The 13,040-nt window shown below is 44.6% G+C and overlaps 1 protein-coding gene across 3 annotated transcripts in view; it reads left to right on the top strand.

The window, feature by feature from the left end:
* Positions 1 to 13,040, top strand: part of LOC8025907 (rhotekin) — a 66,119-nt gene that overhangs the window by 41,093 nt on the left and 11,986 nt on the right. For 2 of the 3 annotated variants that reach the window (XM_040219182.3, XM_042287331.1), the window contains exons 2-8: positions 86 to 282; positions 4,200 to 4,249; positions 4,320 to 4,494; positions 6,884 to 7,037; positions 7,143 to 7,168; positions 11,354 to 11,558; positions 12,746 to 12,871. In XM_040219182.3, coding sequence (XP_040075116.1) covers positions 86 to 282; positions 4,200 to 4,249; positions 4,320 to 4,494; positions 6,884 to 7,037; positions 7,143 to 7,168; positions 11,354 to 11,558; positions 12,746 to 12,871 — 933 coding nt within the window. The remainder of the gene's footprint in view (positions 1 to 85; positions 283 to 4,199; positions 4,250 to 4,319; positions 4,495 to 6,883; positions 7,038 to 7,142; positions 7,169 to 11,353; positions 11,559 to 12,745; positions 12,872 to 13,040) is intronic. The other variant, XM_040219183.3, reaches the window with a different exon arrangement.

Here is a 13,040-nt window from a genome sequence, read left to right as displayed (position 1 = left end):
TCTCAAAAACGGGGCCCACAGTGACTTGGACCAGTCGAATTGGTCGAGACGGCTCACCCGTGGCATCCTTTTCTTTCTGTTCCAGGAATACAACCTTGAACAAAAAATCGATTTGGAGATAAAGATGCGCGAGGGAACAACCAAACTGCTAGCGGTATGTCAGCACCGTCCTCAGAGCCTTGAAGCGGCGAAATCCCTGCTCACTTCGAACGAACGGATGTCCGCATATATGACCGAACTGCAGCGCAGGAAGACATCTGACTGTCCTACTTTCAACGAAAGGTGAGCTCATTTGTTCGCTCTTTCATTCTCAGAAAGTAACGACCGTTTCGTGCATAAGTACCCCGGGAGTATTCACTTCTGGTCTGGGTCGCACATGCGCAGTTTTGTTTCCTCATCCAATGTTCACACCCAATGCCACTGTGATTTTTTTTGCGGTTCATGCTTTGCAATAATCCCGTTGAGGTCTGTCCAGCAACTCCGAAGTCCAGCCTGTGGTAAGAGTTTTGACGCAACAAATGTGAAACCATGCAGACTGTGAAAGACTCATTGACAAGTTTGTGAAACTTGCAGAATCAATGCAATGAGCAAAGGAAGGGTGCGGAAGCGGGTTTGGGTGTTTGATGAAGGGAGACAAAGCACTCATGGTGCAGTGCGGAGCAGTGGACCATCTCGGGTCATAGACGATTTTGTGGAGGAAGTAAATGAAAACAAATATATATATATATATATAAAGAACTGACACTTTCCAATTCCTGATCTCGCAATACATCTCCCTGAAGGCTTGTAAGCATTACATTACAAAATAATTACAAAACACTTCAGTAGCCCAAATGGTTTTGCGATGGACACGTCTATAGAGACTCAGGTGCCACAGTTCCATGAGTAGTGTACCAAAACATGTGCCATGATGTAAAAAATGCTGTAACATTGAAGGGGATTACATTAAGTCGTAGATGCAGGATTTTTCGAAAATAAAGCATTTTGCCAACAATGTTACACACCTTTTTTGTTTGTTTTAAATTTCAAACGGGTGCTTTTTGATGCCTGTTTTGCACTAATTGCTATGTAAAGTTCTTATGTTTGACTGGCATTACAAGGAACCTAAATGACTACCAACGATCATTGTGTTTGTGGTGATCACAACAAACAATACCATATACAGTGGCGATGACTGAACATAACTTATGCCAGCGGTTGGACACACACACAAACCCTGATAACAACAAATTTCTCTTTAGAGTTTGCTAAGTGGGCAGAATGCTCGTGAGGGTGCTATTGCAACTGAACAAATTGTCAACTGCCAGTTGTGGCTCGCTTTGTAAGAGCAGAAGAAAAATACGGCCTTATGCATATAAAACTATCATGTTTGGCAGCACGGTGTGCACATACGCACACATGCACGTGCACACACACATTTCCACACTTTGCCGATGTTGGACACCTTATTGGTTGTTTTTATTGTTTGCAGCGATCAACTTGCAAAGGGTGCAATCAGACATGTGTGAATTGTACATTTTATGTTCGAAGCAAATTCTAGAGTGAATAGTGGTTTGGCCGAATATTTTCGAATCAAATATTGAATAGTTTCTCCAATCCTTTCACCACTGCATCATACTTAATTTAAACAAAAACCCAGCTGAACTCATAAAGGTTGTTCCCAGTCTTCCACTGGTCCATTTCTAAGCCCATTCTAATTTAACTACTGTAAACCACTTAAATTTCATGAGAACCTAATTTTCGCGAATTGCCTACAATTCGCGAAAAGTAGGTCCCGCAAACAATTCCGGTAAAATGTAAACACGTTGACACCGCGTCGCGAAAATTAAAACCTGCGAATTATTCCAAAACTTCAGCTTTGATCTAAGTCGCAAATTATTAAGCCCGTTAAAATAAGTTGTTTACAGCATAATTATAGAATGTGGCCTCAGAAAGTTCAATACATACTGGGATGGCAAGTAGATGCATGGATTTAAAAGCCTTCTTGTTATATGCAAATATCCTTTATTAAATATGGAATTTGAGAAAAGAAAAAAACAAAAAAAAAGAATCATGAATGATGAACACAGGTTGTCAGGACATCTCTGCCTAACATATACAGTATAGACCACTTACAACGTAACCGCTTATAGTGCAGGACCGGGTATAACGCGGTTTTTTTAAACCACCGGTTCGTCTCCCATAGAACTCCATGTAATTACATACCGCTTAAAATGCAGGTGCGCGAAGGGAAATACCGGTTATAGTGCGGTTTCTGGCACAGCCCGCCGGCCACGCCGACGACCGGAGCAGCGAGCGCGCTTCCCTGTGCGACACTAGATAAGGGCGCTGACGGCGCGAGCCGCAAGCGTTGCGCAAGCGGCACTCGCGGGGCAAGGAGGGTGCTCGAAGAAGCGGGAGAAGCGAAGAGAGAGGCTTCAGTTGCCCTAGCGACGGAGAGACGCACGCACGTGTCGTTCACGTGCGTGCGTCCCTCCGCTGCGTTGGAAGCAAACAACCGCAGCGACAGACCAATCGCAGGTCGAGGAGAAGTGTTGCGCGCGTTACATGCCGGTCGCGGGCCGGCTGCTTCTATCCGCAAACACGGCGTCAACGGCGTCGTGTGTGATCGTCGTCGTAGACGGCGTTCATCTCATCGTTCCGCGTAAAAGCGCTATCCTTGACTGTGAATTTTCGTTGTGTGTCGCTATGATAACCCAGCACGTACTAGAAGGGAAGATCCACCTACTCGTGCGGCGATGTCAAGGCGGCGCTCTCAAGACGGCAGAAACGCCCGTGTCGTCGTGTTTGCTTACTTCGACTACAGTGGTGATTTCTAAGCATTTGTGTCCTCGAACATCGCCCGGATTTCTTATTTGGCGCATTTCATGCGTGCGCTCAAGTTCAAGGTATTACTGGCGCGTACCGTGTGAAGGATGCGAATTTTCACGCGTTTTCATCTCCGGAGAAAAGTGATTAGGGTTAGCAATCCTGAACGCTCTCAACGTCCGTCCGCAACCCGCGACGCCGTTAAAAGGCTGCGCCAGGCAAAAGCTGCTCATTTCTTTCAAAATGTGTAACACACTTGAGACAGAACTGTACTAGTCAGGTGAAATAAAGACTTTCCTCAAACTAAGCTTTATTTTTCATCTAACATAAAATAAATTCTTTGCACAAGTGTAAGTTGGCTCATGGCATGTATTTTGGCCTGAAAAATTGATGTTTTGGTTATAGTGCGGTACCGCTTATAGTGCGGATTTTCGCGACTCCCGCGACATACGTTATATGCGGTCTACACTACTCTTGCATAATAGCCACAGTTTAATTTTGCAAGTTTTAGTTTACTGTAGATATATACATTCACAAAGTTTTCGTTTCTTTTTAAATACATCCGGCGCATGCAGGCACCATCCTGCTTTGCAAGTGTGCTTTCCTCCTAAGCACGCAACTGCAACAATCGTGTTTTTCGAATTGTTGATCACTCATGGCGGGTTAACCCCGTTGAGCGCGCTTCTTTCCGAGCACCAGTGCACTCCGGAAAAGCAACACCCGCAAAGCTCGCTTCCGCGGGCGTTGTTTCTCCGTAATGCACTGGTGCTCCGCAAGATGCGCGCCCAAAGGTGGCAAACCTGCCGTGATCAACATTTATAAAAGTACAAATATCGCAGTTCATCTCGAAGCGAATATTAAAGAGTGTATTATTCGAAACTGCTATTTGAAAATTTGAATATTCGCACAATCCTAGTGCGATCAGTTTGAGCCACGACACAGGTGCATAGAGTCACATATACCTGTTTTAATACTGTCCTCTCGCAAGTTGTTTGAAACAGACGTGCAATAAAAGCCATCATACCTAGCAACATCTGCTCCAATTTTCTCCAAAGAGCGACTGCTAGAGAACTGCAGTTGTTTGCTGTTCAGGAGACGCTGCCAGAGCTCGGGACCAAAGTTGCTTTAATTTGGAGTCTCGGGTGTTGTTATTGAATGAGCCCAAAAGCGGCAAGAAGAGACACGAAGTGGTTGCAAAGGCAGGATAGGTGAGAATATTGTGTAACAGAGAGAAAAGAAGAACAGCAAAGCTTGTGAAGTAAAGAAGCGTACACCTGCATCAGAGCGAGAGGAGTGGGGGATGGGGGTACAAGATGTGAAAAGGGAATCGGGTTAATTTCAGTAGGGGGTAGTGCTCTCGATACCTGATCCAGGACCTGTTTGTCTTGCAGCACTGGCAGCCCGTCGGTGGAGCCATCCAATGCGCGTGTGGCAGTGTCAGGTACTCCCGGCTTTTCGGAGTGTGGTCTCTTGGACAGGCTCTCATGGTGTTGACTTACTGGGCGTTTCAGACATCCGGATGCCCTTGATCTGGAAGGACACGGACCATTTCAAGAACAAGGGCGACTACCGCAGGTTTGCTGTTTTCTGCTTGCTCAAGATCGGAACCGAGATCTACGACACAACCATGGTCAGCAACATTGACCGGAGCATGACGGATGTGTCCTTCGAAGACGTAATTGTCTTGTGAGTCTTCCCTCTTAATTACAAAACAACTTTTCTTTCAGGAGTTGTTGAGCAGAGTAGTTATGTTTGCTTTGCTTCGGTTTATCCAAGTGCAGCCAAGGGCTAGAGGTTTGTGGCACATCCTTGTACAAGTTTTTTCTGTGCCAGCAAGCTGAGTGTCTGCCCAGATGCTGTGAAGAGACCTTGTTATAAATTGCCACATGTTTTCTTGCGGATAGTTCCATGTAAAACAATGCAACTTTTGAGGACTTATCAGGTCAGAAAAATGCTAGGTTTGCCTCTGGGTGGGATAGTACTCCATATTTCTAGTTTCCTTTGAGCATCATGCAAGCAGTATCGAGAAGAGACCATTCCAGCCTCATTTTAAAGATCAGATGATTAAAAAAGGGGCTTATTGCCAACATTGGCTTGCTATTTTTACAAGCCACTGTTCAAGTTTCCAGCTTCTTAAACACATAAGGAGGCTGTTTTTATAATGGTTAAATGGGATGAAGGAAGACTGCATGCTGTCCAGTGACCTTTGCTCTCACACTGGACACTGAGGTTAATATCTCTTCTTGTGTTTAGCACAGACATTGAGAGTTTTATCGGTTTCTAAAACCGTGTCAGGTATGCTAGATTTTACGACACCAAGCTTTCAATAGCGTTAATGCCTTTGACGTGTATAGCGCCGTGTTCGTTTTAAATATTGCCAAAAAATTATGAGGTTGCTTTCTGATCTTTTTGACACGTATGTTAGCGGATAATATTTTAACACGGGATGTGTTTTATCAGCCGATTTTCATGGAGTTGTGTAACGTTTGGCTCTAACTCCTGGCTGTAGCGGCAGGCTCTAACAGGCGGCTGTAACGAGAAACTGACACTGAAAAGCGTTACGTCCGTTGGGAACCATATAAAAAGACTTCAGTCCCCTGCAGGATTGAACACCCCACCTTGAGATTGTGAGCTGAATACTTTGCCGACAAAGCTATCTAGGGTCGGTGGCTGCTTGCCCGAAAAAGTGAACACATTGGCACGGCACTTTGCGGCCTTTGCTGTCATGCTGCGCCATCTCACGGCGTGTGTCAAAAATGGGAGCAAATCTGAAGCTGTATATATATTTTTTTTATTATTATTCAGAATTCTGGAACTTGGAGAATTATAATTAACTTTAATAATATCCGAATTCTGGAGAACTGGAAATTTAACAAAATTAAATTCTAATTAAACTTTAATAATTGCCGAATTCTGGAGAACTGAAAATTTAACAAAATCAAAGTCTGATGAATGCCAAAATAAACTCTCGAGAACACCCTCTGAATTTCACCAAAAAAGAATTACCCTACCTAGTACGGCTGGCCAAAATGCTTTGTCATGCAGCATGCAAAGTCAACTGTAATCATCAGTAGATTGTTGGGCTAGTTGGTTTTGGAACTTGGAATGCATTTTAGCGTTTAAAAGCAAGGACACAAAGACGAGAATCAGACACCACAGTGCGCTACTACTTGACAAGGACTGTGCCTTCCTCAATGACGCAGCCTGGCATCGGGTTGGCTAGTGATGGGGCGATATGAGAAACACGGATGGTATATAAGTGACGTTTCATGTAATAAAATCAGTTGTTTGTAGCGCACTGTGGTGTCTGATTCTCGTCTTTCTGTCCTTGTTTTTGAGCGCTAAAATGTATTCCATGTAAACATCATTTTCAACATATAGTCTCTAGCCTGTGTGTAGGGTTACATGTTTTCGGGGTTTCTTTTTTCTTCATTTTCAGAGGCTTTTCTCTCCGAGTTTATTTTTTGCCTCAGATTCTGTTTTCCGGTGTTGATTTTGGATGCTGGGCAAAGGTTGGTGTTTATCTGGATTTATGTTGAAAAATAAAGGACACGGGCATATGATTCCCCAACCTCTGGGGAACACGTGCATAGCCACTTGGAAAATGTTCCAGTACAGGTAAGAGAATGAATTGGGACAATGGGCGTTGTTCCTGAAGAAAGGAGCATCCTCATGGACAATTCGGTGGGGGCCATGTTCCTGACCAGCACAAAAGAAAGCTGTGGCTGAAGATTTCTTTTCTTCAAACATTTCTTCTTCAACGACAGAGGCAACTCGGGCATTTTCGGTTTTCCCTGATTTTGATCAAATGGGCTCGGGGATACATTCTCTAGGTTTAACGGTATTTACAGAAAACACAGAACCCTGCTTATATGCCAGCAAATCATATAGTTACGTAGTTGTCTAACATCTCGAACCTGGGACTGTCGCGCAAACGGTGGACAAATGCAAAATGTGTGTTGTTACATCTTCGTTGGCTCACCTGCGTACCATTTTATTAATTTATCGAAAGGAGGGCGTGAGAAGTCCAGTCTTATTTTGAAAGTGTGTGTTTGGCCCGCCTCTCCGGTTCCAGCAACAACATTCCGGCAGGCTTTGAGTTCCGCATGGAAGTGTACAGTCATGTCCTGCAAGACGACCTGAGCATGGCCAGCACCCCGAGGAAGATCAAGACCAAGATCACCAACTCGGTCAGCAAGGCCATCGGGAAGAAGTTGGCTTCGTCATTGGTGCGTTCCCCTGCCTTCCCTCGTACTGTTGTGAGGAGCTGGATTGATTTGCATTTACTTACCAGAGTTCCCTTTTTTCTTTTCCTTCTTCGGGAATGCTGGCAGAGGGAAGAACTCAACTCCTGGGAAATGTGAGTATTTTCTCCACTTGCTTCAAATGGCTGAAACTTGAGACGGCCTATACTTCGTTTCACTATAACTTGGCAAAGAGCGAATGCTACGGCCCCTTGGGCCAATCGGAGCGACGGAGACAAAGCCACGTGACAGCCCTTACCAAAGGTCCAGGGGCGTAACCCAAGCGGTTAGAGAAGAGGGGAAGGAGGAACTTTACTCTTACCCAAACCCTTTTCTGTGTGTTCCAGGCGTTGCTCTTGTCTTGGAGATAGCTGTCACTCAAAATTCACACAAATGACCTTCCTCTCTCTCGCGTCTGTGGCTTCAACAGCACTGCGCACAACTAGTGAGCTAGGGCACAGGTTCTCAAACTGGGTTCCTAGGGATGTGAGTTGCCCACGTTCCCCGTCATGGATTCTCCGAGCCCGCAAATTTCCTCAACTGTCTTTGCCCATAATTAAACCGTTTTCCCAGTCAGTATTTTAGCAGATCTGAGCCACTCTGGTGTCTAATTATCAGCCAAATAGTTTCTTGTATGTGCATTACTGACAAGGTCTGTAGGCTTCAGCACTGCTTTATTGAATCAGTGCCAAGACGAGGAGGGGTTCTTCGGCTCTCAGTCTTGGCAAATGGGAACTCCTCGAGATCCTCCAAATTATTTTAAATTTTTTTGCCAGGCAATTTATTATGGTGTCCAAAGACTACCGAATCAGTATTTTGCTACAATGTGACATATATTTTTAATAAAATCAAAATATGCAACTGCTCGAAACCGGTACCGAAAGAGGACTGGGTAGGAAGAAGAAATATAGAGGTGGAGAGAGTTACCAGAAGTCACGTGGCTGTGCAACTTTTTCTTTTTTTCAATCAACGTATTTGCAGCTTATTTGAAGCCACAAAAGATTAGTATTTTTTTGTCTACGTATTTTTAGTATTGAGTGTGTGCCTTTGATGGTTCATGACTTTGATTATATTTCGTGGTTGTGTCTAAACCATAGAAAATGGCACGTGACCACGGAGAAGAGAGTGAGCACGATTCAAACCGGCCAGTTCTTGATTGGCGGTCTTCGGGTGGAAAAAAAATGAATTTTAAGCCGCAAATTTTTTTTTGGGTAGTTGGGTTTTCATTTGTCATGTACAAATAAAAACCTTGGCCACCATAAATACACTGTCAGTGTCCCTTTAAGTCCCAAGATAGGTTATATAGTTGCAAGTCTCCCTCCGACGCGCTGATTGGTTCACTGGGACCGTAGCCTTTGTCGTCTGCCAAGTTACAGTGAGACAGAGTATAAAACCCGAGTGTGCCTGGAATGCCTACAAATATGCACTCTTGAGTGCCCATTTTAGCACCCAGAATAATTGCGGGCTTTAAAGTCTGAGCACATGCTGTACTTGCACAATTCTGACGTTCTGGTGCGTTTGACTCGCGAATATCTGACGACTGACTTGCTGGCAGTCCTACCGTGCAGGTAAAATAATGATAGCTGACCACCACATAGTTCGTAGGACTCTGCTCACTGAGCGTGCATATTCACAAAGTCGTGGGAGTCTCCCAAAAGCTTGTCACCATCCATAGACTAGAATGTCCGAAGCATGTGACACAATACAGTTTACTTTTTATTTGGTCGGAAAGTCTTAAGTCGACTCTCATTAACTCTCTTAATTCAAACTTGTGGATAATTCAAACTAACATGCAGGGCCCATCCTATGCGTCTCTATGGGAGGAAACTCCTGGTAATTCAAAGTTTGCTTTATTCAAAGAAATTTTCAGTCCCCCTTGAGTTTGAATTAACGAGATTTGACTGTAATAAAATAACTTCTTTTTCCAACTTGCGAGCAAAGAATGGCAGGGGAAGGTCTTTGAGTTGTCTTACCTCTATCGTGAGCTTCTTACTTTCGCAAACAGATGGGTATCTAAAGAGCTACAATTAAACCCGTTTATAACGAACAGCAGGAAACGCTATGATCAGTTCGATATAGCAAGCAGTTCGATATAGCAAAAAAACATTTACAACGAACTTCCACGATGAGTTCGTTGTAAGGAGAGAGCTTCTCTTTCTTTCTCATCTCTTCACTTCCGCCTTGTAACAGCACGCTAAAAAGTTGTTTTTTTTGTGCAGTTTATTTTTTCTTAGCTTATCTCTCCTTCTGAATCGCTTCTCCTTGTGGGAAAACGCTTTGAGGTGAAAAAGATTTTTTTTTGCCTGTGTGCAGAGTGTAGTTTTTAGCTTTCCCCCCCCTTTTCTGAACCATTTCTCTTCGCTCAACTTTGTTCGCAACTTGAGCTTTTTGAATTTTCTTTCTTTTCTACTTCTTTTCTTGGGGAAGGGACAGGCTACAAGGCGATTTCTTGTGCATTTTTGGAAGCCTTCCCGGGGGAAAGAGTTTGATATAGCCAATATGTTGTTCGTCATAAAACATACTTTTTACATCCATTTTTACTTAAATTTTCCGTGAGTTCAATATCGAAAATAATTCGCTGTACGTGGGTTCGTTCTAGATGGGTTTCACTGTATGAGCATACACATGTGAACAAAGCACAATGGAAGGCAAAGAGCATATACCGGATGTCAGCCATTCGAAAGAATACCACAAGTTTTCAAGACCAACACAAAGAACATGCTGATCGGGTTGAGCGACGGGCAGTCGATGTGAAAACAGTAAAGGTTAACAGAAAAACATGCGACGAATGGATGGCAGTAGCTAAACTTACAGTTCTTGTATAGGCTCCCTACGGAAGCCAGAGTTGCGCATCTGTTTTCCACTTGCCGCCGCGCAGTTATTCGTCGAGATCTGATCACGTGAGGAGCAGACTCAAATGCCGTGCAGGAAAGTAGACGTTGCGCGTGCCCCGGTTTACGTTCCCCTGCTTTTGAGCGCGTCGCGTGCCTCGAACGTACGGCGCCGCTACTCGCCGAATTCAGTCACGTGAGGAGCAGGCTCTACATGCCGTGCAGAAAAGACGGTGGTATGGGGATGAACGCGCAACTCTGGCTCCCGTAGGGAACCTACACAGGAACTCTAGCTGAACTATGGCGTACTAGAAATATGGACTAGTGTTGGGACCAGTGCGGCTTGGCAGTGGGAGCTTGTGATTGGCGGTGCACATAGACAACACACGCGGAGATGTGATCGATGTATTGTGAGTAGCCCGGCAAGTTTTGCAGAAAGTTTGTTGTGAGTTCTCAACGCTGTTGTTGCTGTTCTGTGTTCTGACAATGCAGAACGGACGTCGCTGTATCGCTCGTGGCGAACTGCCCTCAGTTTTATGGGGCTGTATGTTCCCTCAGAATATATTTTGATTGTGTTGTGTTGTGCAAGTTCTGCAGATGGTCAATGCAGAAGTGTAGCGTCGAAATGGCACCGGTAAAATGCCGACAGACTTGGTGCTGTGTGCCTGGCTGCCAAATGAACTACAGACAGATGAAGAGCGAGAAGGCAGCGTCTCTTTTCGGCGTTCCAAACGATAGTGCCACGAGAGAGGTAGGGAAAAGAATTTTCAATCTTTGGGCAACTCTCTCGAATAAACAAGTGGTCTCCGTGCACGTGCACACCTTACCGGTAAAGTGACAGTGCGATTCCTCTTGCCATTTACACCATGAGCCTCACGCCAGCTGCTCCGTTCCCAACACTACTTCTTGTTCTAGTACGCTGTAGCTGAAGCCCTAGCATTGGGCAGTAGCAATTGTGCCACCTAGCACATAGACACAACTCCAAAGCGTATTGTGTCTGTGTGCAATGGGGCTGTCCTCCTTACACCAAGTTTTCTAGGCTTTCTTTCAATTTTGATTTTTGGATCCGATTGTAATGTGCACGTAATTACAAGCGCGTCATTTAGAAAAAGAAAAAAAAAAAAAAAAAGAAGTGCTCTTGTGCAAATCAGGTACCTGGTTTCAGGCTGGGGCATGAGTGGTGAGAAGTTGAGAATGAAGGTGCCCTCTGCAACAGTAAGCTTTCACACTCACATTAATGTGAAAAACTGCAGTTTCGCAAGTGCAAGCATTTATATTTAAAGCGAGTGCTATCCGGGCCTATCGAAGCGCACTTACATAAGTTCGGGTCGTTTTTTTCATACTTACGTGAGCTCCGGATTGAATGCGCGGCAGTTGTGGGCACGTAGGGGTTTAATGGCTCGGTTGGGTGGAGCCCGACTGCGAAAGGGGGGGCACTTTGGTCAGTGACTGTGGTGTGGTCTCGCACAGTGGCCCCAAGTTTGTGCTGGAAGCGCACGCCACCCTGGGGTTGGCGGATGCAGACGATCGGGTGCGCACCCACGACCTGGTGGTGGAGAACGTCGAGAACCCCCAGCAGCAGCTGCCCCTTTTCGGTCACCTGGGCTGCAAACTGGCAGTCGTGCCGGACTGCGTACACGAGGAGCGACTCTCGGGCTACCTCAGCGTCGTGCAGGTACCATTTGGCAACGCAGTGAAGCACAAATATAAAGCTAGGGAATGTCCGACTTTCTACACCCTATGATAGAGCAGCACCTCTGCACAGCTCTTGTCAGTTCTAGAAAATGTCTCTTTGGAGCCGACATCGTGTGGCAAAGACCCTATAATGAAGACAAGCCAGCTCTGTTTGAGTAAAGGTTTTCGTTGGTTTTCTTTTTGGGAGGTCGTACATTACTCAATGTTTTGCCATCACAAGCTAGTTTGAGACACTGTTAAAATTAAGAAGAATTAAGAAAAGAAATAAAAGATGGAGTTTTTAAAAAACATAGTACGTGCAATTTTGCCACATCTAGAGAAATCAACTGCGTTTCTGCATTAATAATACAACTACAATGATGGCAAAGCATACCTTTCTTTTTATAAATTCGTAAAATGTATTTAAATATGCACAGTTCTAGAGACGTTTTCTGTTTCCAGTCGTTCTCAGTCATGTGGATATTGTATCTGGTATGCGAGACGAAAAAATGATGAAACAGTTCAACCTGAAATATGCGAGATAATATAGATGAGGGAAAACAAGAATTAGTTGCAATCACATTTTTCGTAAACACTTTCCAGTGGTGTGGAGAGATCAAAACAATGTTTTACCGCATACGAGAAGTGACGACATTCAAGATGGCTGCACCCTTGTGGAAAAGGTGTATACATTTTGCGCCATTTGTTATGAAGCAGCTTGTTGGTAAATAATTTGTGAATGTGTCTCTGAAACGTATTTACTTGACGTGTTTCATAGCTTTCTTTGCAGAGAGACCTTTGTTTGTAATTTTTCATATTCTGCGTACATGTTATAAGCCTTTCATAAAATAATAAAATGAAATAAGTAGGAAAAATTATTGCTACATGCGTGCTTTGGTGTGAAATTAACAACTGAGCAAAGTGCCATAATGAAACTTTGGCAATCTCGATGCTTGGAGCTTTGAAATTGCATATCTCTAGGAGAAAATTAGCTAAAGCATTCATATATAGCTGAATGCTCTTCCCAAGAACGTGGCTATCACATATACTTTTTTACATAAATATGAAAATATGACTGGATCATCATCTGACGTGGAAACAGCTGGTACGCGAGTGAATTACGGGCGGGGGACCATTGCACATCCCCGTCCGTGTTTGCTCAGCCATGCCCGCTCGTTTGTCTCGCAGACTCCGAGCGGTGCGGGCAGTTGCGGGCGACTCTGGTGCATCCTCAAGAACTTCCAGCTCTGCCTCTGGAGAAGTGAAGAGGATTCAAGGCATCTACCTCCCATGCTGAGCATACCCATCACTAAGGTAGTGGCCGATGTTTCTTTCTCCGTCCCCTCACTTGCCCGGTTGGTCCTCGTCTACTGCTTCGAGAGTCGTGAAGTCACCCCATACTTTGTTCACTCCTAAACTGTTAATGCGGGGCGAGCTTCGTGCTTGTCAGACCAGCCGTACATTGACCTTTCACCACGTGATC

This window comes from Ixodes scapularis, unplaced genomic scaffold (genome assembly GCF_016920785.2).
Source record: "Ixodes scapularis isolate PalLabHiFi unplaced genomic scaffold, ASM1692078v2 PGA_scaffold9__187_contigs__length_104089568, whole genome shotgun sequence".
Lineage (NCBI taxonomy): Eukaryota > Metazoa > Arthropoda > Arachnida > Ixodida > Ixodidae > Ixodes > Ixodes scapularis.
This window is presented reverse-complemented; position numbering and strand designations above follow the sequence as displayed.